This window comes from Trachypithecus francoisi, unplaced genomic scaffold (genome assembly GCF_009764315.1).
Source record: "Trachypithecus francoisi isolate TF-2019V2 unplaced genomic scaffold, Tfra_2.0 Lachesis_group1, whole genome shotgun sequence".
Taxonomy (NCBI): domain Eukaryota; kingdom Metazoa; phylum Chordata; class Mammalia; order Primates; family Cercopithecidae; genus Trachypithecus; species Trachypithecus francoisi.
This window is the reverse complement of record NW_022681454.1, coordinates 21,641,679-21,669,427: the sequence shown is the minus strand read 5'-3', so window position 1 is coordinate 21,669,427 and position 27,749 is coordinate 21,641,679. Positions and strand designations below refer to the sequence as shown.

Sequence of the window (27,749 nt, the reverse complement as noted above, 5' to 3'; positions counted from 1 at the left end):
TATACAGTAAGGGAAGAGACTTCAGATCAGTTATTAGAGTAGAACAGAACGTTCCTGCTGCATAGGAAATTTGTAGCTGTTTCCAGTGTGTCCTTTCATTTTCAGGGAAAGGTATATGGCCTGATTTTTGTTTTTCAATAAAAGATTGATTTGGTGTGCAGCTTTACTCATGACTTGAAGTTAGTTAAATTAATTGCTTCTTAACTCCTTTGTAACTGCCTTGCAAACATTTCTTTTTTTTTTTTTTTTTTTTCAGACGGAGTCTGGCTCTGTCTCCCAGGCTGGAGTGCAGTGGCCGGATCTCAGCTCACTGCAAGCTCCACCTCCCGGGTTTACGCCATTCTCCTGCCTCAGCCTCCTAAGTAGCTGGGACTACAGGCGCCCGCCACCTCGCCCGGCTAGTTTTTGTATTTTTAGTAGAGATGGGGTTTCACCGTGTTAGCCAGGATGGTCTCGATCTCCTGACCTTGTGATCCGCCCGTCTCGGCCTCCCAAAGTGCTGGGATTACAGGCTTGAGCCACCGCGCCCGGCCCTTTGCAAACATTTCTATCTCAGTGCTTTTTAAAATCCCTTCTTGAGAATTTTGTATTTTTACTTTTTTTTTTTTCTTGAGATGGAGTCTCACTTTGTCGCCTAGGCTGGAGTGCAGTGGCACAGTCTCGGCTCACTGCAACCTCTACCTCCCGGGTTCATGCCATTCTCTGCTTCAGCCTTGTGAGTAGCCGGCATTACAGGTGCCCGCCACCACGCCCGGCTAATTTTTTGGTATTTTTAGTAGAGATGGGGTTTCGCCATCTTGGCCAGGCTGGTCTTAGACTCCTGACCTCGTGATCCACCCGCCCCGGCCTCCCAAAGTGCTGGGATTACAGGTGTGAGCCACAGTGCCTGGCTGTATTTTTACTTTTGAGGACTGCATTAGAATTGACAAAATCATACATCTGTGAAGGAGACTTTTGTTATGTTTTTTGGACAGCTATGACCAAAGTAATGAAAAACAAAATAGTAAACTGGAGTCTACTATTTTGTTGATTTTAGTTTTAGATTGATTTCTGGCTCTGGCCTAGGGATTTGACACATCAGTACACGTTCTTTAGGCAAAAGAGCTGGGTGGGACAGAGCTTCTGTTAGGGCAGGTTGCTGTTTTCTTAGTATTTCCTTTGCCTCCTTCGTCAAGAACTAAAATGTTTGGTAGGTTTAGAACTTGGGTGGTCTCTTACATTTTTACCAATTATCTTATACCTGTTGTGAGAATTTATACATCACGGAACACAATGAACATCATCCAAGTAACACATTAAAACATAAAAATAACATTGCCAAGCTTCCCACTTTGAGATTTGATTGAGATAATCTTATAGTTCATGTAATAATAGATGATAGTGGCCTTTAAATTTGATTTACTTTTATTTTTATATAGATTTCTGGGGTACAGGTGCAGTTTTGTTACAGGCATAGATTCCATGGTGGTCAAGTCAGGGCTTTTAGGTATCCATCACCTGAATAATGTACATTATATCCATTAAGTAATTTCTCATCATCCACCTTCCTCCCACCCCCTCATGCGTGTGATTCTCCACTGTCTATCATTCCTATTGTGGATCTCCTAAATGGAGCAGTCTGTGGCATATACAGCAGTATACCTGGCCTACATCTTTTAAATACCTTGTAAAGAACAACATGACAATTAAGGAAACTTCCTACCACTCAGCATTGCATTGCAGTGACATTGCTTATCATAATTTGAGTTGGCACAGGTCTAGAGCTGTGGATCAGGAAACTTTAAGTGTTTTGCATGGGCTGCTGCTGTCCCCAGATATTTGAGCTCTTGAGCCAGGCCATATGCGGGTTGTGAAGGCTGATAACAGCTCATATTTCAGATGTAGAGAATGGCATTTTCTCAGTCCAGTGAGTGGAAAAGAGAATATGATTAGGAATGGAGCATGCAGTACATTCCTTAGATTAGGAATCAGAGATCTTCCTCTTACTATTTCCCACCTGAAAGAGAAGGTATACAAAAAGAAGGAATTCTAGAGTGGATCACTGTTCTAGCTGTTTCCTCTGGTAACTCTTGAACTGGGGACCTCAAACTGAGTGGGTCCCTTAGCCAGCTTCCTTGGCTAAGGGATGATGAGACCTTGATGGACAGCCTAGGCATTCTCAGCCAGATTTCTTATTTTTGATCGAGTCTTGGCTTCGGAAATTTATGAATTCATTTTTTTTAAAAAAACTACCCTTTCTTTAAGTGTATCAGAGACCTTAGTAGACATGGGTGGGGTGGGGATTAATTCTATATATTGATCTCTGCCTTTGCTGATGGAGAAGTTCTCTTGAACTATCTCAGAGCAGTATAGTCCTACTTGCAAAGGTTCTCACTCTGTCCCACTGTAACAGTGGAAGTAACTGGCAGACCAAACGGGGAGCCAATAATGGACTTCTGTGAAGCCTGTGTCCTTCACTTAGGAAGTTAATTTGCAGAGAAATGTCAGGAGATCTACAGATCAAAATCTCTGTCAGGAGATCTACAGACCAAAATTTTTTCAAGTTGTTCTTTGTGGGCAATCTAATACCTGTATATTTTCCTCAAGAATTATACTTTTAATATTTTCCTATCAGAAATATATGTATTTATAAGAACTACCCTTTACAATTTCCTTTATATGCAAACATGTGTTGTGTGTGTATGTATTTGCATATAAATACATATATACAACTAATATGTTTGTATAAAGAACTTCCTTTATACAAAAAAGTGGTTGTTATTGAGTAATAAAATCATATGAAGGAAAAATTAGATCTCTTTTCATCATTTCAGTTGCATCATCCTGAGATAACTTGTATTAATGATCTGGTATATATATATATATATTTCTTCTGTTATACTCAGAAATGCATAGACACACATACAGGGCTTTAAAAATGCTCTGTACCTGGCAACTCAGTTTAAAAATAATTTACCAACATATTAACATCTTTTTAATAGAGTACATGTTGATTTAGTTCATGCTTGTCATTGGCTACAGAATATTCTAGGTATAGAACAGATTGTAACTTAGTCATTCCTCTGTAGATGGAGATTGCATTTAATTGCATTTTCCCCTCCTTTACCAAGTCTGCCCTGATAGAGGCTTCTGTATAATAGATGATGCATCATATACGCATGCAACTCTTAGGAATTCAAATGTATCTAGTTAGCAAAAGATAAGTAAACAAAGTCAAATTAAGTGAGAGTAAAACAACAATGGCCAGTCACAGTGGCACTTTGGAAGGCCGAGGTGAGTGGATCACTTGAGGTCAGGAGTTCGAGACCAGCCTGGCCAACATGATGAAACCTCGTGCCTACCAAAAATACAAAAGTTAGCCAGGCCTGGTGGCATGTACCTGTAATCCCAGCTACTCTGGAGGCTGAGGCATGAGAATCCACTTGAACCCGGGAGGCCGGGAGGCAGAGGTTGCAGTGAGCCACTGCACTCCATCCACTGCTCTCCATCCTGGGCAACAGAGTGAGACTTGTCTCAAAAAATATAATAAAATAAAAAAGAACAGCATAAAGGGTGGAGTGGGCGGGTAACTCACCTGCTGCTCCTTTCTACGAGCTTATTATGATAGGGGAGCAGTGACTTTGCTCTTGTCATTCTCGACTCCCTTCTAGTTTTATTTATTTACATATTTATTTGGTGAGCATCTCAGAGCTAGACTGTGATTGTAATGTTTTAAAATATGTGTCATTCTTTATGGCCCCCAAATCCAAGCTAATTACTTCACTTGTGTTCAGCTGTACAAATAGCAGTCTGTTCCAACACTCAAGGAAAAATTGGTTTGCGTTGGGATTTCCTGAGAAAATGCCATGTCCTTCTCTAATGTGATCCCTTCCTTTGTGATTTCCAAGGGAAATATCTAATAATATGCATATTAGAACCTAGTGGTTACTGTAAGATGCAATTTTTTTGTTTGTTTGTTTTTTGGAGACAAAATTTCACTCTGTTACGCAGGCTGGAGTGCAGTGGTACCATCTTGGTTCGCTGTCACCTCTGCTTCCCAGATTCTAAGCGATTCTCCCACCTTAGCCTCCCAAGTAGCAGGGACTATAGGCACACACCATCAACCTGGCTAATTTTTATATTTTTAGTAGAGATGGGATTTCACCATTTTGGCCAGGCTGCTCTCAAACTCCTGACCTCAGGTGATCCACCTGCCTCGGCCCTCCCAAAGTGCTGGGATTACAGACGTGAGCCACTGCGCCCAGCCAAAATGATTTTTATTTTTTCTTTTCTTTTCTTTCTTTTTTTTTTTTTTTTTGAGACGGAGTCTTGCTCTGCCGCCCAGGCTGGGGTGCAGTGGCCGGCTCTCAGCTCACTGCAAGCTCCGCCTCCCGGGTTCATGCCATTCTCCTGCCTCAGCCTCCCGAGTAGCTGGGACTACAGGCGCCCGCCTCGTCGCCCGGCTAGGTTTTTGTATTTTTTAGTAGAGACGGGGTTTCACCGTGTTCGCCAGGATGGTCTCGATCTCCTGACCTCGTGATCCGCCCGTCTCGGCCTCCCAAAGTGCTGGGATTACAGGCTTGAGCCACCGCGCCCGGCCTATTTTTTATTTTCTTAAAATGTTATTATGATTTATACTGCCATGGGCATACCTTTCTCACAATTCACATTTGGCATCTGCTCTGATAAGTCAAAAAAAAAAAGAAAAAAAAGACATCCCTTTCCTCCTTTCAATTTGAAAATACTCTTTTCTGTTTAAGTTCCTAGGTATTTCTTCTATGAGAATCATTGAATCCAGCCTTTTTCTTACAAAAAAATTATAAAATATAAAAACCAGTCCAGTCTTGTTCTTGCTGAAGGCCATTGTAGGTTAATTTGTAAAGTGTTGGCCCTTGTGTGATACCAGGTCTTCCCATCCAGGAATATGTTGCTACTGGTGTCCCAGGAGCAGCTGACCCCTCCCTGATCAGTTCTCTTCTCCAGCTCCACTGGGAAATCCATCTGCCCGATGGTCGCTCTCTCCCACATATGAAGGATTCAGCCCAGCTTCCAGAGAAGTTGCAGGACTCCAGATTTCTATCCCATCCTCTGCCGTGTTTCTTCCCCCACCTCACTTCTAGAACTCTACGTCTCAGTTCTGCCTGTTCTTGGTATCACAACAGGCATAGAACAGATCTTGTGGTGGTTGGGCATATGCGATTTTTCCAGAGCACTCAGTCTCATTTTAGCGTTAGAAGTCCCCTGAAGGTGAGGTGTACATCCTGAGCAATGAGCAATTATTGAGCACCATTTATACTCCAGCATGTTACAAGTGTACACGGAAGTGCACACAGACACAGGCCCTTCTCCACCCAGCTCCAGAACTCATAGTCCATTATGGAAGAAATACTTTGGTCAAATTGTTTTGGGTGTAACAAACTACTCACATTGTAGAATAGGGGTTTCTGAGTTCCATTCATTCAGAACGCTGCAAGAGTCGGGTTATGTATTGAAGCCTGTTGACACAAGATAGACTAGAGAAGTGATTTGCCCAAGAGCAGCATGGAGTTCCATCCCCAGTCTCTCATATTAAGCCCTGAACTCATCCCGCTCTCCTCATGATTTTCAGTCATGTTTAGTACGCTACTGCTGCTGGTCATTGAGGCCATCCTTTTCCTTTTGTTATTTTTTAAAGTTTTAATTATTTATTTTCTATTTGTTTTTACATTTTTATTTGCTGCTTTCTTAAATTAGATGCGAGTGAACACTTAGAGTAATTCTAATGGGAATTCAGTAGGGTACCTTTTAGGTTCACCTGATATTTGACAGAAAAATTTTTATCTAGCATTAATGTGTTTTTAATAATTGTGTTTACTAGTTTGTATAAGGTGAAGAATAATTTTCTTCTTCAACCTTGGAGGAAGTATTTGCTAATCACTCCCTCTTTGTAAGCATTGACACTTTCATGACTTCTTTGTAACATTATTTAATGACTGTAGGATGCCTTAGAAAATACAGAATAGGATAAAATGATAGACAGTTGTATTTTTAAAAGTGGAATTGTTTTCTGTCTTTCAGAAACCTTTCGGGGAATTTGTTTTCTTCATTATCTCAAGGAACTTTTGATTATCTTGCCTCATTACGGTCTTTGTAAGTAAAACATTTTTTCTGTTTTTTGCTTTTCATGTCTTTGAAAATTAAAAACACTTATTATGTGGTTTCAGAGACTTTATAAGGACAATCTTGTCAAGTTAGAATCTCACTTGAGAGCTTGCATTCACATTAGAAAACATACAGTAAGCCTGAATAATGTGGTTTAGACTAGGACAACGGTTTTCTCCTTAGGATACCATATTACTCTAATCTATATTTAGAGTAAGTAAACTGGTAATTTTTTCTTTTTGACTTTTTTTTCAAATCATAAAATATTGCATTGTTTGACTAATTAAATTTCCAAAGTATAAAATATCCCTTCCTATGAAGAATTTGTAGGAATATTTTATACTTTAGGAATTTAATTTTATCCTGTAAACCCACCCCCACCCTCCACTTAAAATCAAATTTACAGCTTATTACTGATGTTTGTAGGGATGTTTATTTAGAATGCCTGCTTTATGAAATCGGTTTAAGTTCTGATTTACACAATTTCTTGTAGCTTTAGAATTGTTTTTTTTTTTTTTTTTTTTCCCAGATGGTTTTGTTAACTGAGAGATTGCATAGAAGTTATTTTGCAAGTAACTATTTTCAGATAAACCTTAACATATCTCAGACTATAAATTATCCTAATTTTATTGGAATTACAGTTAAATATAATGTTTTTCAGGTTTTCATTGAGTAATTTATGGGATTGAGTGTTTTTCTTCCAGGGAAAGAGTTTTTCTCTCCTGATTCCTCTCTTCCATGTACTCTGACTTCTCCTTTCATCTCTCTTCCTTTCCTATACCTGTCATTTAAATCTCATTTAGGAGTCTTCCTTGGGATGTAGCTAATAGGTATTAGGAGCCGTAACCAGCTTCTCACCATCATAGCAGGCATGTGTATGTACTTCTGAAGTCACTTTGGCTCATACTCCATCTTCTTTCTCTTTTTGGCACGCTTACCATTCTTATCCAGAAGACTACCTTTAAGCAGAAACATCTACTTTTGGCATATTTAGTGGGCTCAGGTCAGCCATTTCTGCAAAGATTAGGAAATAAAAAAAGACAAAAGCTAGTCTGGGTTTTGAGACCCTGGGTAGCAGGAACGTGGGAAGTATTTTCATCCCCAAAATGGGAGAAATTGCCAGTGTTTTTACCTGGTAGTGTTAGGAACTGACCAGAAGATGGTGCTTAGAAATTAGGAGTCTGTCACATCCTCCTTCTGGTGTTGTTTAAATTTATTTTCTATGCTGTATTCCATCAGATCCCTTTTCTTTTTTCCTTACTCTTTTTTGCCAAAACGAATGAGGTGAACCCTGAGCCAACACTGTAGCTGTGTTAGAAGCACACACACTTAAACATTATTGCACTTTGTTGATTTATTTTTATAGAACATATTGCATTCTATTTTAGCTATGTTTACATTTTGATTCTTCTATTATATGTTGCCCCCTATATTGGCAGGAACAGGGTCCTGCATTTATTGTTATGAGCTGGACTTAGCAAATGCGTGGCACATGAATAGTCAGCACTTAGTAATTATATTATTTAAGAGATTTGTGCTTATATCTCAGCTCTGTTTATCCTTTCTTCTTCTCGTGTCCAAGTGCCAAATTATAAAGGTTTTTGCCACATATAAAGACATTTCATTACTATCTTTTGTATCAAAGCTGAGGCATTCTTATTTGTATGCTTTTGATTTGTTGGGTCTTTATCTCTTACATTGGTAAATATCTATGGTGTCACTTGGTGCATAGCAGAAAGGGATCAGAAACAGTTCCTACCCTAGGGAAGCTCACAGTCTGGTTAGAAATACAGAATATCATCACAGAAAACAATCCATATTGCTTTAGGTTGCTGTTTCATTGTCAAAATCAACAGAGTTGGTAGGCATTTAGGACAAGAATGTGATAATGATGCTGGAAAATTGGGGATGGCTTCAAGATGTAATATTAATGCCACACACTTCATGATAAATGGGTAGAAGCTTGTTAGACAAAAAGGAATGGGATTTGGTATTCTAGAGAACCCTGGTGTTCAGTAGCTTGTTGCATAGAAGAGGGATATCTGCCAAAGAGTCTTTGTTTGCCTACCAGATTTCATCCAAAGCAGAAACTAGGGACCAGCAAGAACAGGGTTGGGGTCCAAAACTCTGCAATTCAGCTCCTTGGAGAGAAACTGTAGCTAGCCAACGAAATGTACTTTAGGCGTGGTGTGGGTGAACAGTATTGTGCTTGCCACCAGAAACGTAACCCAGTATAAAACAAAAGTGCTATTTAATTTTATGCACTATAATCTCTTAAGTTGTATTTGCATGTTACAGGGAATTCCAGACTGAGTATCTTTTGTGTGACTGTAACATACTGTGGATGCATCGCTGGGTAAAGGAGAGGAACATCACAGTACGGGATACCAGGTGTGTTTATCCTAAGTCACTGCAGGCCCAACCAGTCACAGGCGTGAAGCAGGAGCTGTTGACATGCGGTAAGGGAGAAATCCAAACTGAGAAAGCGTTTACCATATTTTGACTTTCTACCATGTTTTTCTTGACAAATTGTAAGATTCTCTTTATACTTGGACAGAACTAGTATGCAGCCATTAATCGTTATGAATTTGATAATATTTAGTTTATGCCAACAATTAAGCCTTTTTTTTAAATTGGTCTTTAAGGTAGTAGCTGTTTTTAGGTTCACATCAACTTTCTTTATGCAAACCAATTTCAAACAATAGATTTTCAGATTTTCCATCAGTTGGCAACTCATGAATTTGTCTGTAGTAACACAATCTCAGGATGCATACATCCTGTGTGTGGATGGGAATGTGAATGATACAGTCTTTTTGAAGCAACATGTTTCAATGTTCTTAAAAGACTGATACAGGCAGGGCATGGTGGCTCACACCTGTAATCCCAGCAGATCACCTGAGGTCAGGAGTTTGAGACTAGCCTGGACAACATGGTGAAACCCTGTCTCTACTAAAACTACAAAAATTAGCTGAGCATAGTGGCAGGTGACTGTAGTCCCAGCTACTTGGGAGGCTGAGGCAGGAGAATTGCTTAAACCCCGGAGGTGGAGGTTTCAGTGAGCGGAGCTTGCGCCATTGCACTCCAGCATGGGTGAAAAAAGTGAAACTCCATCTCAAAAAAAAACAAAAAACTGATACAGTTAGATCTAGTAATTCTCTATCTTACAGTTAATTCTTAGGAAATGATCAGCTTTGTATGTCAATCTTCAGACTCTGTGTATAAGCATATCTTAAATTCTCAAAAATAGGGGATTGGTTTAATTACTTGTGACATATCCATTCAGTAAATGCAGCTATTGAAAATCATGATTTTGAAGAATATCTGAGGAAATGAGGGAAATAACATATTTGCCACGTGTTAAATGAAAAACACACAAAAAAACACTCCTACACACACAACCCCATAAAACAAAAACAGTCCTAAAATGGTGGGGGGAGGTCCCAGTTTCGTCTTTGTTTGGAAATAATGTATCATATTTTTTTCCTTTTCTCTTTATTATTGTTGTTGTACCACAAGTAAAATACGCTCACTGAATGAAAATTAAGATTTGTGCAAAGAAAATAAAAGCAGAGAAACAAAGACCATGTTTATGTTCATGACTGAAAGATAGCTAGTGTTAAGACCTTTTTGTATCATCTTCTATGACTTTTTTCTATTTTTTAACAAAAATATCGTTATACTCTAATGATATTTTATAACCTTTTTAAAGTTGAATTAATGTAAACGCATTTTCTTATTTAAAATAGATGCATATCAACCCATTGTATAGATGAAGCCATAGTTAACAACTTCTCTGTTACAGCATGTATAGCTCGTTAATAGTTTCATGCTTCATAAATAATGGAAGGACTAATTTCTTTGTATGCATTTTTGCATATTTTCTATAGGATACACTACTGCTAAAAGTAGAATTGTCATGTTAGAAAAATGAACTACATATTTAAAAGTCTTTTAATGAATCAATGTCATTTGTGTACATTTTTGTACATATTTTTAAAATATTTTATTTTTCTGACTGAAAGGAAAAATCTGATTAAAAACTGTTTACAGTATATGGGATCTTAAAATACTGGTTTTTCCTGTTTTCTTCAAATGTTCTGATTTTTCTGCAATGAACATGCATTAGTTTTACAGCCAAAAACCTGTGTTGTAATCAAAGGTAATGTAGTCTCCAAAGTGTATTTTAAAGTTGTAAATATCAGCATTTACTTATCACTGATGCCATTTTCTAGAGCACAGCTTGTTCTTTTAGTTCATTTCTGTAATCATCTGATACTCTTGTGATGCCCCTGAAGAGGAATAACTCTAAATGTCAGAACTGAGTATGAAATTGTTTCTTTTAAATTTCGTTTTTATCTGTTACCACTAAACTCAGTAGCAGCCTGGTTGATGTTAGCATTAGCATGCTGGTTACTGAGGAATATTTGTTGTTCTGTTTTTATAATTTTGCCTAGAATTTCTGTAACTTTTAATTATGGTGTTTGGAAACAGTATTTGTTTACTGAATCTTTGACTGTCTCTAGACCCTCCGCTTGAATTGCCATCCTTCTACATGACTCCATCTCATCGCCAAGTTGTGTTTGAAGGAGACAGCCTTCCTTTCCAGTGCATGGCTTCATATATTGATCAGGACATGCAAGTGTTGTGGTATCAGGACGGGAGAATAGTTGAAACTGATGAATCGCAAGGTATTTTTGTTGAAAAGAACATGATTCACAACTGCTCCTTGATTGCAAGGTAAACTTTTTTTTTTTTTAATGAAGAATTGTGCCTGTTTATTTTATTTATCCTTTTGGAGTTGCAGTGTTTAGTGGAATTTGAATTAATATTTCATCTTCTTGTATTTAAAAATGCAAACATCTGGCATTTCCTTTTTCTGGTTCTTATTCATCTTCTAAAATTAAATAGCCATCTTTTCATCCAGTTTTTAAAGAAAAGCCTTAATTTCAAAGAGAAACTTCAGAAATTGGAGACTTTTTAAAAGTTTTTGGAGGAAAAATGTAAACTTTTAGTGCTAAACCTAATTTCCAACTATTTCCTGCTGCTAAACTTATATTTTCTCTTTTAGTAATCACCTGATATTGACTCTAGTCAAAATATTGACTGATACAATATTTTAAGATACTTACCTTCTCCACCTACTAGTATAAAAGAATATAACCTCTGAACTATCAACCTCATGATTGGTATGAATACCAAAATAATTCAAATGAACTTTATAAAGTATAATAGACTAAGAATATATATGATATTATCACTTACCAGATATTTTACTTTGGTAAAATTTTTACCTTTAGACATTGAGTTTTCTGCTCACTTTCTTCTTTCTTTCCACCTACCTAGAACTTGGCTTATATTTTGATTTCAGTAGAGCTACAGTTGTCAGACTCTCTGCCAGGGCCTCCTAGGGTAACATCACAGCAAACTTGTAGGAGTGCTATGAAATATTACTGAAAAACTAAAGGTTCTGAGTTGACATTCAAATCTCAGGGGTTCTCTGAGTTGAGATTCAAGACTTACGCAGTCGGCTATTTTATAATTTTTCTTGAGATTTCGTGTCTACTGGAAGCACATTTTCATTTATATCTTATAACATTTAGAGTAGATGCTTTTAAATCCTTTCCTGCTAATTCCAACATGTGGGTCATTTTGTGGTTATCGCTACTGGCTGCTTTGCTGTTAAATATGGTTCATATTTTCTTCTTTTTAAAAAAATACTGTTCATATGTCTGACAGTTTTGGGTTATAGACTCGACATTATGAATGAATTGCTGTGGAGGAGAGGTTGGCAAAGTACAGCCTATGAACCAAATCTGGCCTGCTGAGCCCATAAACTAAGAATGTTGTTTATATTTTTAAGTGGTTACATTTCAGATGGTTACATAATTACCTACATAATATTCTTAATATTGCTTCGTAGCCAGCAAAGCCTGAAATATTTACTGTCTGGCCATTGAAGAAAAAGTCTGCCAACCTCTGACTCTGGGTTCTGTTGTATTCCCCTGAAGAGAGCTAACTTTTGTTTGGTCAGGTAGTTAGCTTGGCTGAACTAACTCCTAGCTCTGTCCGCTCTGGTAGGCAGAAGCTAAAGTCTTGGTTTCTGCCCTGCCTGCAAGTGTAGTTCAGGATCAGTAAGAGACCTTTGTGCATTTTATACATAGTAGTTTAGGCTTCCAGCCTGACTTCTTTGTACCTCTGTCTTCGATTTTTTAAGTCAATAAGATTGTAAGTTTCTATTTGAGTGAGGCCTACCCTTGGGCAAAAGCCATTAAAAAAATTCTCCTAGTTACTTCCCAGTGCCAAAAACCCTTGTTTCTCATATCAACTCCTCTTCTGTTATTGCCTGCTTTTGATCAATCTTCATGTGTTCAAATGATTGTAATTTTATAATTTGTCAGGGACATATAATTGTTAGCTGTGGAAAGGGTGATTTAATATGAGCTACTCGGTGATTACTGGAAGCAGAATTCCCTTATTAGGGGATAAGATTAATCATTGGAAATGATATATTGTTACACTAGTTTTACTGTAGTGATAATTTCACATGCCTATACGTATGTCAGAATTCATCACATTGTACACGAAGCAGTTTACTGTATAAACAGATAATAATTGATGTATAATTCAACAGTAAAGTTTTAAAAGTAGAACCGTTTTCAATGTAAAAGCTTTGATTAATTTAGAACTCTAAATTATTTGACTATAAAGTAAGTAGATTTACTGTATAAGTCTATTTCTGCAAGTCATGCTTAAATTTAAATTATGTATAGCAATGCAAAAAAAGTTAATTCTAAGGATAGCAAGTTAGCCTAACATTTTTTTTGGTAGGCACATTGGACTAATGTGAAAATCTTTCATGTGAAGACCGAGACAGTTCTTTACCTAGATTTTGCCCCAGAATAATAGAAGAAAGAAATATGTGGTTATTGCATTGATTAATCTGAGATTTCTATTGATTTTTCATTGATCTCCCCATGTCTTTGATTCTTCATCAGTAAGAAACAGTATTTTTCTTAAGAGTTAAAATTGAAGCTACTTCTTTCTTTTTAAATCTCCAAATTTGCTGCCTTGAGGATTCCTGGAAATTTTATTCCAGTGATTGGTTTTAGACATTAAAAGTATTGCTAAAAGTTATCCAGGAAACATTTACAGATTTGGAGATTGAAGGGGAAAAATGTAGTAAGAAAACTAGAAACACTCCATTATAGTGTCATACTTTGGGATGCTGGACTTTGGGCAGTTACTGTGGTACAAAGCAAGTACTGTGTGTAAAAGTCATTGTAGAACAAGAAATGAGCATCATTGTCTGATCCAAGTCTGAGGTTAGATTAATTTTAGAGTGTCCAACAGGAACACATATTTCGTTAAGAAGTAGTTGAGGTTATTTAAGAATACAATAAAAATTTTATTTCAAATTTATGTGTGTTACTTTTTTCAAATGGCTACTAAAGTATTTGAATATAGATAGACATTTGGGGGATTTAATTTAGTAATAGAACCCACCATAGGCATTTTTTTTGAGCTGGTGGGGGGCACCATGAAAAAGTTACCATGTCAGTGAAGGTTCTGTGAAATAAGACAGTGTTTGGGAACTTCTGGATTAAGGAATGATTTTCATTGCCAGAATATACTTCTTCCTAGTTCAGTAAAGCCTTATAAAGTAGAATGTTGGACAAAGTTAAATTTAATATCAAACTCTTTTGTGTCACTCTATTTTAAAAATATTAATTACAATGTGTTTATTTTTCTAACTTAGTAAAGACAATAAACATTATCTTTGATGATTCATAGTATAAAAGTGTCTTGAGCCTTTACTAGAACAATTTGCTGTAGCCATCAATGATTTAGGAGACTGGACAAATGTGTATTTACTTCAAGACATAATTTTGTAAGTTAATTAAAATGATACATACTTTCTGTCTAATTATTTCTTACCATTTGTGTATACATAACAACAACGCATACTGGGTCCTGTGGGGAAAATAAAGATTAATTGAAGGCTCTGACATTTGCTCCTTAATTAATAGGTTTTATATAAGAGAATTATGATTTCATCTTGGAAATTGGATTTACTGACAGCTATTTAGAAATACAGCTGTTTTATGAATTGAAATATATCTTAACATGGAAACCTTTTGTGAAAGTATTAATCGGTCATTTACTAAATCTTTTTAGAGAGGTAGTTAGTTTGTTTTTAGTGTAACCCTTTATATTTTATCTTAAACATTTTCTTAATTATGTAAAATCATAATCTTCTTTTTTTTTTTTGAGACGGAGTCTGGCTCTGTCGCCCGGGCTGGAGTGCAGTGGCCGGATCTCAGCTCACTGCAAGCTCCGCCTCCCGGGTTTACGCCATTCTCCTGCCTCAGCCTCCCGAGTAGCTGGGACTACAGGCGCCCGCCACCTCGCCCGGCTAGTTTTTTGTATTTTTTAGTAGAGACGGGGTTTCACTGTGTTAGCCAGGATGGTCTTGATCTCCTGACCTCGTGATCCGCCTGTCTCGGCCTCCCAAAGTGCTGGGATTATAGGCTTGAGCCACCGCGCCCGGCCCTTTTCTTTTCTTTTTATTTTTTGAGATGGAGTCTCGCTCTGTTGCATGGGCTGGAGTGCGGTGGCACAATCTCGGCTCACTGCAAGCTCCACTTCCCGGGTTCACGCCATTCCCCTGTCTCAGTCCCCCCAGTAGCTGGGACTACAGGCGTCCCCCAGCACGCCCAGCTAATTTTTTGTATTTTTAGTAATGACGGGGTTTCACCGTGTTAGCCAGGATGGTCTCGATCTCCTGACCGTGTGATCTGCCTGCCTCGGCCTCCCAAAGTGCTGGGATTACAGGAGTGAGCCACCGTGCATGGCAGTAATCTTTTTTCACATTTGAATATTTTCTTCAGAATCTGTGAAAAGGGAGATGTGACTTGGAAACTTCTCCAAGTTTTGCTAAAGAATGTACGAAGATGTTTCTGCCTTTGGGCTTGCCATTCCTTTTTTTTTTTTTTTTTTGTGAGACAGAGACTTGCTCTGTCACCCAGGCTGGAGTGCAGTGGTGCTCTCTTGGCTCACTGTAACCTCTGCCTCCTGAGTTCAAGCCATCCTCCAGCCTCACTCAGCCTCCCAAGCAGCCGGGATTACAAGCGTGCGCCACAACACCTGGCTAACTTTTTACAATATTTTTAGTGTAGACGGGGTTTCGCCAGGCTGATCTTGAAGGCCAGGCTGGTCTTGAACTCCTGCCACCCTGAGTGCTGGGATAGCTTGCCATTCCTGTTCTGTAAAGTGTTCTGCTCTCCCTGTTTCTGCAAGGAGAATTCTCATGCATTGTATAGCATTGCATTTGATTCATATGTCTCTTACTGCCCTGATCGTGTATTTTAAAGATCTCTTTCCTTTTTTGCCTCAACATTGAAAGATTTAAAGGAAGGAGTCATCTTTTAAATTCATTTTTATGTAGCAAGTGCTTACCTCACAATATGCATTCAAAACTATTTGCTAAGTGAATGATCGAGACCCCTTGTTGTCTCCTTTTTTGCCTAATTCTGTTTTCTCTCTTTTTAAAATCTTTCTTTATGCAGTGCCCTAACCATTTCTAATATTCAGGCTGGATCTACTGGAAATTGGGGCTGTCATGTCCAGACCAAACGTGGGAATAATACGAGGACTGTGGATATTGTGGTACTGGAGAGTTCTGCACAGTACTGTCCTCCAGAGAGGGTGGTAAACAACAAAGGTGATTTCAGGTCAGTGTCGTGGAAAATACTGGGAAAAGTTTCATTTGCCCCAGATCCTTCTGTTGTCTAAGACACATTATTGGTTTCCTATCCTGAGTAACAAAATTTGAGAACTGTGCATGTCTGAGGACTCCCCTTTAGAATAATTGTCATGTGCGTCCGTGTGAAGAGACCACCGCAAAGGCTTCGTGGGAGCAATAAAGCTTTTTAATCACCTGGGTGCAGGCGGGCTGAGTCCGAAAAGAGAGTCAGCGAAGGGAGATAAGGGTGGGGCCGTTTTATAGGATTTGGGTAGATAAAGGAAAATTACAGTCAAAGGGGGGTTGTTCTCCGACAGGCAGGAGTGGGGGTTACAAGGTGCTCAGTGGGGGAGCGTTTTGAGCCAGGATGAGCCAGGAAAAGGACTTTCACAAGGTAATGTCATCACTTAAGGCAAGGAGGGCCATTTTCACTTCTTTTGTGGTGGAATGTCATCAGTTAAGGGGGGGCAGGGCATTTGTACTTCTTTTGTGATTCTTCAGTTACTTCAGGCCATCTGGGCATATACATGCAAGTCACAGGGGATGCGATGGCTTGACCTGGACTCAGAGGCCTGACAAGAATGATTTCAGAGTCACTTATGGAGAGGAACAAAAGGGGTGCTTGAACTTTATCTCAGACCTGTTGATTTAAGAATCTCTGAAAGTAGAGTCATTTTTAACAAATGGTTTTGTTGTGTAACAGCCATTGCCTTAGGGAAACATTTGAGATACTCTGGTAAAAGAGTACAAAATTCAAACAGGTTAAGTAAGGTTTTTTCTGTGTTTTTTGCCCCCTGCAATGGCCCTTTTATAGATGAACCTTGGAAGGTTTTATATTGCTCAGGTACTTTTCACTACTGGCAGTTCAGTAGGCATCATAATTAGAAGAAACACATATCTGATTTTCTCCCCTTGTTCAGTTCTTCTGGAAATCAAGCAAGAAGGACTTTGGGAAATGAAAGCTGTTGGGTAGCCTGAAACTTGGGGAGCCATGGAATCCCAGGTGGGGTTTGTTGAGCTCTGTTAATCTAAGCAAAGGGAGTTATTTATGTATTTATTTTAGTAGAAAGTTTAGGATTTGCAGGAGACGACAGCTTTTACCTTAAACTCTCTTTACTTTCAAAGGTGCTTTGAAACATCTTTAAATATCTTATTTACTTGATCTTATTTGTGTTCAGGGATTTAAAAAATGAGTTTATAGTTGATATAAACAAAGGGAAATATGTTATTCTTTGAAGCAGCAGAAAGATCGTTTATTACCCAGTTTGCATTGTCTCTGATGGGTTCAGTTGTCACCTCCTTCCTGCCTGTAACCTCAGTGTTTCAAGGGTGGGAAAACCCTTCGGTGTTAATCTTTTAAATCCAAAGCAAAGAAGCAATAATAACATCTTTATCTCAGCTAATTCGCCATTGCTCTTTTTATAAAAATGATTCTTGACATCAATATATGGAAATCAACATTTATTATTGCCAATGGATAAGTCTTTTATGTAGATTAAGTATTGATCTATAATATTATTTAGAATACATGCTTTTAAGTGTTATATATGATATTTGGTAATTTTGTTATATTTAACATCTTTTATCAAATAATCCTAATATGATATTTACTATTTATGGTAGATTTTCTATTTTTTCATAGTTTTGATTGCTTTACATTTTAAAAAATAGAGCAATTAAATGTTTATAGATCAATGAATTATCTTTTAACACTCCTTAAGATACTATGCAATTAAATTCCCACTGCATTGATAAGTTTTCGTTTAGTGTTGCTTGATATATTTGTGTGGTTTTTGAAATGAATTCTATTTTGGTGTGACTGATACTGTAATTTAGTGGTTCCTGTGATGAGCATCAACGGTAACCTGTATTAAACATGTTGAATTTCATTCTCAGTCTTGGAGACATAGAGCTCAAATAACAAAGGTTTCTCCCAGCCCAGTTTTGATGACCCGTGTCAAGGTTGTATTGACATGACATGTTTTATCTTTGATTTTTTTATCTGCTATTATTATTCTTGATGTACCTGTGTCATTTAGATTTTCTTGTACTATTTTGTCTTCATCTCTAGATGGCCCAGAACGTTGGCGGGCATTACTGCATATCTACAGTGTACGCGGAACACCCATGGCAGTGGGATATATCCCGGCAACCCACAGGATGAGAGAAAAGCTTGGCGCAGATGTGATAGAGGTGGCTTTTGGGCAGATGATGATTATTCTCGCTGCCAATATGCAAATGATGTCACTAGAGTTCTTTATATGTTTAATCAGGTAACTAGAAAGTCTTCAAGTTTACTTGGGTTGTGGAGAAAACATGGTATTCACACCAAATACATAAGGTTTTTTTTTTTAAATACTAGGCAAAACATAAGGATTTGGTGTTTTTACTTTAGTTGACTTAACTGTCTTCAGGATCAGGTCTGTCTTAACCACTAGTCAAGGCCCTCTACGGAATCCGTCCTTTCCAGTCACCGTCTCCCTTTGTGCCTTTGTTTGAATATATTTTTAAATCTGTATCCACCAGACAGAATCCTAACCATCCTTCGAATTCACACTGAAAGCCACCTCTTGGATTCCTTTTATAATCACTTTGTTGAAAGCGATTGCTTAGAATACTTGAACTACTCACGTGCTTTTTGTTATCTTTGCTTCTATGCATCTTTTTAAACCTTACCAGACTATAAGCAAGTGGAAGATGGCTTTTGTGTAATGTATTTTCTTTTGCCCCTTAGCACCTGGTAAAAATCCTTTTGCAATGTTAGGTGCTAAGTCAGTGTTAGAGTCAGTAGATAAACAAATGTAAAACATTACTGGCAGTGCATGGCAGAAAAGGTAAGTGCCAAATAAGTAGTTCGGACTCTTATGCAGTAGGAGTTCCAAGGGAGGTACTGATCACTCCCAGCAGGAATTCTCAGGAAAGGCTTTATTAAGCAATTGGGATTGAGGTATGTGTAGAATTTGGATAGGCAGAGAAGAGATAGATGGTGCAACATGTTAACCTCATGTATTTTTATGTATTACTGTATTTCACTCCAAGCTTGAAAAAATTTCCCTCCAGTGAGTTTCCATTAAAATTCCAATTTTCTTAGATTTGTAAAGCATTTTAAGAAGGCCATGATGAGTAAATAATAAAGTGGTTTAATTCATTGCTGTTTTGAAATGCAGAGTTAAAATGTCAGGATTGTGTTGATCATTTTGCTAATGACCATTTTGTTGATCATTTTTGCCTTTGACATGTAGATGCCTCTCAATCTTACCAATGCTGTGGCAACAGCTCGACAGTTACTGGCTTACACTGTGGAAGCAGCCAACTTCTCTGACAAAATGGATGTTATATTTGTGGCAGAAATGATTGAAAAATTTGGAAGATTTACCAAAGAGGAAAAATCAAAAGAGGTACTTTTCTAAATTCAAATTTGTAGCACACAGTGTCAACAATTGGTAGTGTGACAGAATTCAATCTGTTTATTTTAAGGCCTGTTTATGTTTGTCATATTTGAACTAAAAGCACGCTTTTAAATTTCCAGAATTTTGTGATACTTCTGCCTCTTCTCTTTTTTTTTTTTTTTTTTTTTTTTTTGAGACGGAGTCTTGCTCTGCCACCCAGGCTGGAGTGCAGTGGCCGGCTCTCAGCTCACTGCAAGCTCCGCCTCCCGGGTTCACGCCATTCTCCTGTCTCAGCCTCCCGAGTAGCTGGGACTACAGGCGCCCGCCTCGTCGCCCGGCTAGTTTTTTGTATTTTTTAGTAGAGACGGGGTTTCACCGTATTAGCCAGGATGGTCTCGATCTCCTGACCTCGTGATCCGCCCGTCTCGGCCTCCCAAAGTGCTGGGATTACAGGCTTGAGCCACCGCGCCCGGCCCTGCCTCTTCTCTTATAATGACCTGTTTGTTACTGGGACCAGGAGAGGTGAGCTCTCAGTTCTTGGACATTAAGGTCCAGAGATGTAGCAGAGGTCACTGGTGAGAAAGCAGTGTTCTGCCTCCACGCTGTGGCTTAGGCAGGGCTGCTTAGCTCAGCCTGCTGGATTTCTCTTCTCCACACACCCTTGCGCTCATCTTTTGTAACGGGAGTTTTAGTCACCCAGATCTTGTAGTAAATTCCTTTTAATTGTCCTTGTAGTGTCTTAGAGAAATGAGAGGCTATTTAGGTACTTTTTTGAAATTCAAAATGATTGGAATATATAAGTTTTAAAAATGCAGTGAATTCTAAAAGTGGCGTATTTTGACCTGACGGGACCGCATTGAAGCCATGATATGATTGTCCATATGATATTTTTTTGGGGAAAAAAATTGACAAGCACAGTTTATTTCACTTGTGTCCCTGTGAAGAGACCACCAAACAGGCTTTGGGTGAGCAATAAAGCTTTTTAATCACCTGGGTGTAGACCGGCTGAGTCCGAAAAGAGATTCAGCAAAGGGAGATGGGGTGGGGCCTGGGCCGTTTTATAAGATTTGAGTAGGTAAAAGAAAATTACAGTCAAAGGGGAGTGGTTCTCTGGCGGGCTGGGGTGGGGGGTCACAAAGTGCTCAGTGGGGGAGCTTTTGAGCCATTATGAGCCAGGGGAAGGAATTTCACAAGGTAATGTCATCAGTTAAGGCAGGGACTGGCCATTTTCACTTCTTTTGTGGTGGAATGTCATCAGTTAAGGCAGGAACAGGCCATTTTCACTTCTTTTGTGATTCTTCACTTGCTTCGGGCCATCTGGTCATATACGTGCAGGTCACAGGGGATACGATGGCTTAGCTTGGGCTCTGAGGCCTGACAGTTTACAGAATGAATGAGCAGCAAATTAATGTTTTGAATAATTTTCAACGGGCAGAATTATTGTGTTCTTAAGCTTTACGTTTAAAGCTTCGTGAGAACTTTATATGTACAATTTCTTTTGTGATATAATGACTTATAAAGAAGTGAATTATAGAGGTAGAGGGAACCTCAAGCAAGTGGTAAACTGAAGCCCACGCTTAGGTTAGGGCAGGCCTGAAAACAGAACCCAAGATCCCTGACTCATCCATAAGAGTTTTCTATAGCATCACATTCACCTTCTCATACAATGTAGCCCTGACTTGCAATTCTAAAAGTGCTCTGTACACAACTGTGGGGAAACACTGGGCTAAACAAAACTGCATATTTCTTTATGTAGAATTTCTCAGATCTATTAATATTGCTAAAATGTAAATAATAAGCCTTGTTTTCCTAAATCATTCTAATATATTTTTATATCACATATACACAGACTTATATATCACATATATATTCTAATACATAATATATATTAGATATATCTAATATGTATATTATATATCTAATATAGACATATTCTTATATACCATATATTTTATTTATATAGCTATATTAGATATATAAGATAGATATCTACATATTATACATCTATATATCTAATATAGATATATTCTTATATACCATATATTTTATTTATATCTATATTAGATATATAAGATGGATATCTACATATTATACATCTATATATCTAATATGGATATATTCTTATATATTATATATAAGATATTGTATATGATATATGTAAGCATTAGTATCTTGCATTCTGGTAATAAGTTTTTGGAACTCTGACCCTAGTGCATTAGGCACTTTACTTGATAGGATGTAGTTATTGAAGGAAAATACATATATTGTATATAAACGGGACTTAGGCAGATAGGCCACCTCACTTGTCAGCCGGATAACATTTCATTTGTTTTCTGAACTTCAGGGACCGTGATTTTCTAATAACTGCTCCTGATACTTGATTGTGTCTCCAGGGCACAGCCCACTTTCCTGCAGTGAATTTTCCTTGTACTGGGAGAGGCCATTTGGATTCTGGCTCTGTGATTAAGATTGTGCTCCATTGGTGCTTAAGGTGACAGGTTAGCTGCCCACAGGATTAGCAGTCATTTCTGGGAGCGGGATGTTTCTAGTTACTGGAATAATTGTAATGACATTTGGAACGTGGACATGGAAGAACGTTCGCCATTGAAGAATACATGTTTATGATGTGATCCTGTTTTGCTCACCCCTCAGCATGAGCAGCGTGGTGTCCAGAGGTGTGTGTTGAACTGTTTGCCAGCGTGTGGAAGAATGGTCGGCTGTGCTGACCCGTTCTTAGGTGGAAACATCATATTGAACTGGAAGTAGACATGGTTTTATTAGTTATTAATTAACCATGGGCTTATTCTTCATTTTTCAAATTGGGATGCTGTGTTCTCTGTATAATTTGAAAAGTGTATGTGCACAAATACAGGTGAACAATTTAGCAAAATAGTTGCAAAGCTTGGATATAATTGTATTAGGTTATGAAATATAACATTTTTCTGACCTCAGAAGCTAAGAAGGAAGTCCTTTTAAACAATCATGAGTGCATCAGTTAGTTCTGTAAAAATGTATTGTGAAGAAGATTGCTCTCACTTTTACTGGTTAACATAGGATGGAAAAGTTACGATTATCTTTGGAAGCAAGTGATGGCAACTTATTAACTGTCAGCATGAGAAACAGGAAAATATTCAGAATTGAATAATTGAGATATAAATGTAATAATATTGCGTGTGATGTAGTGACTGACATACAGTTCTCTGGCAGTTTGAGCCACAGACCATAGCTTTCACCATTTATTAGAGCAGTGAAAAAAAATTAGGAGGCTTAAGGGCTTCATTTTAAGTTAATTACCACAGCATAAAATTATGCCGTTATCCTAAAATGCACCTAGCTTAGAGAAATAATTAATTAAATTGATTTTTGTATTATGACTGAAAATTATTCTTTTATAGGTGATTTCAAAGCTAAAGTATTGTGGGGGAATTGCTTCTTAATCTGTGATTGAGCCTGGACAACACAAGCTGGCACTTTGTTGTCTCAGGATAGGCATTAAAAGCTATCAAACTGCCAGATCTAAGTGATGTATTTAGTGGATCCTTTTAAAAACAGTTAAAGGTTGTCTGTCAGGCAACAGAAGTGTCTGTTATGTATTTACTAAAGTGATTTTTCTTATGAAAACAGTATGTGTATTCATTTTATAAGATGGGAAAGTTAAATATAAAGATTAGATCTGGTGATGCTTTCTGGCACTCTTACTGTCTCTTGTTTTAAAATATGTGAGTGCAATATGCACCTTACACTAGTTTTTATATAGATTTTTACAAATGCATGGCTCTTTCATTGATTTTAAAGTATCATTGCTTCTATATTGACGGTTATGATTCTTTGGTATTCTTTTTTTTTCTTGATCTTACTTGCCAGACTTTTCTGTATTATTAAGCTTTTCCAGGACATTATTCCTAAAACTTGACCACACATCAGAATCACCTGCTGGATTTGTTATACGCAGAGATTGCTGCCGGAGCTCCCCCTCCCTGACATTCCCAGTTGCCATTTCAGCAGGTCTAAGTGGGTTCAGAGAATCTGAATTTCTAGTCAGTTTCAGGTGATGTTTCAGGCAGCGTGACTTTGACACTGGCTTTGAGAACCCCTGTAGCATCTCCATTTTCTATTGTTGCTTTTTTTTTTTTTTTAGTGTGGGGGGGTTTAACTTTTTAAGAACTTTTTCTTGGAAAATTCAAAAGGATAGGAGAATATTATCATTAATACCTATGCTATACCTTTGCTTGGCTTCGACGGTTTTCAATACAGCAAGCCCTCACTTACGGTCATCTATAGGTTCTTGGAAACTGCAACTTTAAGTGAAATGATATGTAATGAAACCAAATTGACCATATACTAATTGACCTAAATCAGACTTATAAAATCCCTAGAGATCATTTCTGGTCAGAAAAATATCACCAAACTTCCAAGTAAAGACCCCAGACATTCTAATATTAAACATTGAAATAAGTATGAGCCATACACATATTTAAGAAAGATTAATAAAAACAAGACAATTATTTACCCATTGTATTAGTTTTCACGCTGCTAGTAATGACATACCCAAGAGTGAGTAATTTATAAAGGAAAGAGGTTTAATTGACTCACAGTTCAGCACATCTGGGGAGGCCTCACAATCACGGCAGAAGGTAAAGGAGGAGCAAAGTCATGTCTCACATGGCAGCAGGCAAAGAGAGAATGAGAGCCAAGTGAAAAGGGAAACCCCTTATAACCCCCCTTATAAAACCATCAAATCTTGTGGGACTTATTCACATGACAGTGGAGCAGTCAAATCTTAAAGCTCCAAAATCATCTCCTTTGACTCCATGTCTCACATCCAGGTCACACCGATGCAAGAGATGGGTTCCCATGGTCTTGGGCAGCTCTGCACCTGTGGCTTTGCAGGACACAGCTTCCCTCCCGGCTGCTTTCACAGGCTGGCATTGAGTGTCTGTGGCTTTTCCAGGTGCACAGTATAAGCTATTAGTGGATCTATCATTCTGGGGTCTGGAGGACAGTGGCCCTCTTCTCACAGTTCCACTAGTTGATGCCCCAGTAGGGACTCTGTGTGGGCACTCTGACCCCACATTTCCCTTCTGCACTGCCCTAGCAGAGGTTCTCCATGAGACTCCTACCCCTGCAACAAACTTCTACCTGTCATTCAGGAATTTCCATACATCCTCTGAAATCTAGGCGGAGGTTTCCAAACCTCAATTCTTGACTTCTGTGCACCCACAATCTCAATACCATGTGGAAGCTGCCAAGGCTTGGGGCTTGCACCCTCTGAAGCAATAGCCTAAGCTGTACCTTGGCCCCTTTTAGTCATGGCTGGAGCAGCTGGGATGCAGGACACCAAGTCACTAGACTGCACACAGCACATGGACCCTGCGCCCAGCCTGTAAAACCATTGTTTTCTCCAAGGCCTCCAGGCCTGTGGTGGGAGAGGCTGCCATGAAGACCTCTGACATGCCTTGAAGACATTTCACCATTGTCTTGGGGATTAACATTCAGCTCCTTGTTACTTAGGCAAATTTCTGCAGCGGGCTGGAATTTCTCCTCAGAAAATGGGATTTTCTTTTCTATCACATTGTCAAGGTGCAAATTTTCCGAACTTCTACGCTATGCTTCCCTTCTAAAATGGAATGCCTTTTACAGCACCCAAGTCACCTCTTGAATACTTTGCTGCTTAGAAATTTCTTCTGCCAGATACCCTAAATCATCTTTCTCAAGTTCAAAGTTCCACAAATCTCTAGGGCAGGGGCAAAATGCTGCCAGTCTCTTTGCTGAGACAAAACAAGAGTCACCTTTGCTTTAGTTCCCAACAAGTTCCTCATCTCCATCTCAGAGCGCCTCAGCCTGGACCTACTAGCCTCTAGGAAGTTCCAAAGTTTCCCAGATTTTCCTGTCTTCTTCTGAGCCATCAAACTGTTCCAACCTCTACTTGTTACCCAGTTCCAAAGTTGCTTCCACATTTTTGAGTATCTTTTCAGCATTGCCCCACTCTGTTGGTACCAATTTACTGTATTAGTCCATTTTCATGCTACTAATAAAGACATACTTGAGACCGGGAAGAAAAAGTGGTTTAGTGGACCTACAGTTTCACAAGGCTGGAGAGGCCTCACAATCATGGCAGAAGGCATGGAGGAGCAAGTCAGGCGTTATGTGGATGGTGGCAGGCAAAGAGAGAGCTTGTGCAGGGAAGCTTCTCTTTGTAATACCATCAGATATTGTAAGACCTACTATCACAAGAACAGCATGACAAAGACCCGCCACCATGATTCAGTTACCTCCCACTGGGTCCCTCTTATAACACGTGGGAATTGTGGGAGTTACAATTCAAGATGAAATTTTGGTAGGGACACAGCCAAACCATATCACTAAGTGTTGGTTGATTGGGGGCAATAATGAGAAAGGTCTAATGTATCCTTAACTGTGATATTTGCTTGCTTCTGCCAAGTGCCAGAGTAGGGGGGCTCACTTTAAAATTAATTCTTAGATTGAGGTTTTTAAGAACACAAAAGTAGTATAAAGGACCCGTTTCAAGGTCAACTTGTGTTTCCAAATTGTCAGAGAATAATTTTTTTTTACCTCCTTCTATCTCTTGCCCAGGTCAAGACAGGCACATTTCCTGGCTCTCTCCTTCCATGAAGCTGAGTGGTTGCTGGGTAGACCTGATGCTGCAGGTGGTGTCCTTTGATTTTCTAGCTTTGTAACTGGGGGTCTTCTTCTGGTACCCTGTGTTGGCATGGCCTAGGCTCGGTGTGGAAGTCAAAACATACCTTGTGGTCATCAGAGTTCAACCTCAGAGCTCTTCGGATTTCTGCTGTTCTTTGGCGACTGGGTTTTGGAGGAGGCTCTGTTTTCCTACTTTTTAGTGATGCATTTACAAAGATAACTTTTCGTTTCAGCATTTTTCACTTTCTGCTGGAGAGTTCTCCAGAGTACTGAGTCCTCTGTACTTCTAGAAAAGGAAATGCACGTACGCGTTTGTAATCTCATATATTTCAGTAACACCTTAGGATAGAATCAGTATTTTGGGATATTTTATCTTTTAATATATGAGATATTTACAGATTAGCACAATTACGACTAAATTTATTGTTCAGGTTTTTTTTTTTTTAAGTTTTGAATGTGTGAACTTTGTGAGGATCGGGCATGAGACCTGATGGTAGACACATCATTGCTCCTGAAGAATTATGATTATTACATGATCTGAGAACTCCTGCCACGCAATATTCTTCTCGACCTCTTTTCCCCTTCCACCCATTTCTTCAGTTCCTCCACTGTTACCTTCATCCTCATCATTCTCTTTACTCCTATACCTCAGTAAACTCAGAGCTTTAACCTTTGCCATAACCCTGATGATGATCACAGTCAGACTCTTGTTGAATAGCAAATACTTACCTAAGCAACCTGCTGAGAAGCCTGCAGAGGTATCCCGTGGCACGTAAGGCCAGATGTGAGTTAAGAGTGACAATTACACTTTTAAAACTTGACTTTCAGAATACAACAGTTCCATCATTAATCAGTGTAATAACATACCTTGAAATAGGTATGATCCCAATAGTATACTTAAGTTGGAACCAGGAGAACATCGTGAAGACTACTTGAGCTTAATAGGATCAGCTGCTGCAGTGATGGTGATGTAGGTTCCTGTTTGTCATCTCCAAAACCATTGCTCCACCTATGCATGTGTCTGTTAATTCTTGCTTTTCTGGTTATTAGAATGAACAAAAGTGTTCCTTTGCTGCTCAATGATTGAAAATGTAAATATGGGAGGGCCTAGATCACTTGGCCTTTCTCAAAAACTCCATGAATTGCTTAATGTATATTTTTGCTGGGTATGTGAAGATATTTGTCTTTTGCTTCTTTTTTTTTTTTCTTTCTTTCTTATTTTACTGTGGAATGAGATGTTCTGAGCACTTTTAGAGTTCTTGATCCCATTTTACAAATGAGTAAACTGAGTCTCACGGAGGCTGATTTGCTCAGGGAGATCTAAACTTGTGACAGACTTGAGATCTCAACCCAGGAGTATTTAACTCCAAGGCAAATAGATATTATGTCTTCAGTGTTAAAGACTGTACGTTAAATATCATCAAGTTTAGTTTGTGTGTTATCTTGTATATTAATATAACATCAGAAATTTATTAAATTAACAGATGTTTTTGACCTAATTTTGATAAAACTGAATTTGATAAAACTTACAAGCCGTTGGTATATTAAGAACTCTTACAACATTTGACATTGAGCACTTTCATTGCCATTAATGTGGTGCATTTGTTTCTTCCCCATGTTATCTTTGATAAAGTCCATTCGCTCATGTTTTCGGTTGGTCCTCCCGCTCTATTGTGACAGGTGCAAGAGCAGGTGGAGGAGTCCTTCTGACCCTTTTGTGGCTAGAGTGGCCTTCAGGGAATGAGGCCAAGGAGAAATCGGATGCATTCTCCTTATACTGGTTGCAGTTTTTAAATGAGCTTTGTGTGTCAGATTTCAGGAATACTTTTTTTAATCCA

At 38.5% G+C, this 27,749-nt stretch overlaps 1 protein-coding gene across 1 annotated transcript in view; it reads left to right on the top strand.

Annotated features, from left to right (window-relative positions):
• Nucleotides 1-27,749, top strand: part of ADGRA3 (adhesion G protein-coupled receptor A3) — a 137,175-nt gene that overhangs the window by 68,886 nt on the left and 40,540 nt on the right. The window contains exons 5-10 of the mRNA XM_033213892.1: nt 6,037-6,108; nt 8,419-8,579; nt 10,644-10,857; nt 15,687-15,851; nt 17,934-18,135; nt 19,105-19,260. Of these exons, the coding sequence (XP_033069783.1) occupies nt 6,037-6,108; nt 8,419-8,579; nt 10,644-10,857; nt 15,687-15,851; nt 17,934-18,135; nt 19,105-19,260 (970 nt within the window). The remainder of the gene's footprint in view (nt 1-6,036; nt 6,109-8,418; nt 8,580-10,643; nt 10,858-15,686; nt 15,852-17,933; nt 18,136-19,104; nt 19,261-27,749) is intronic.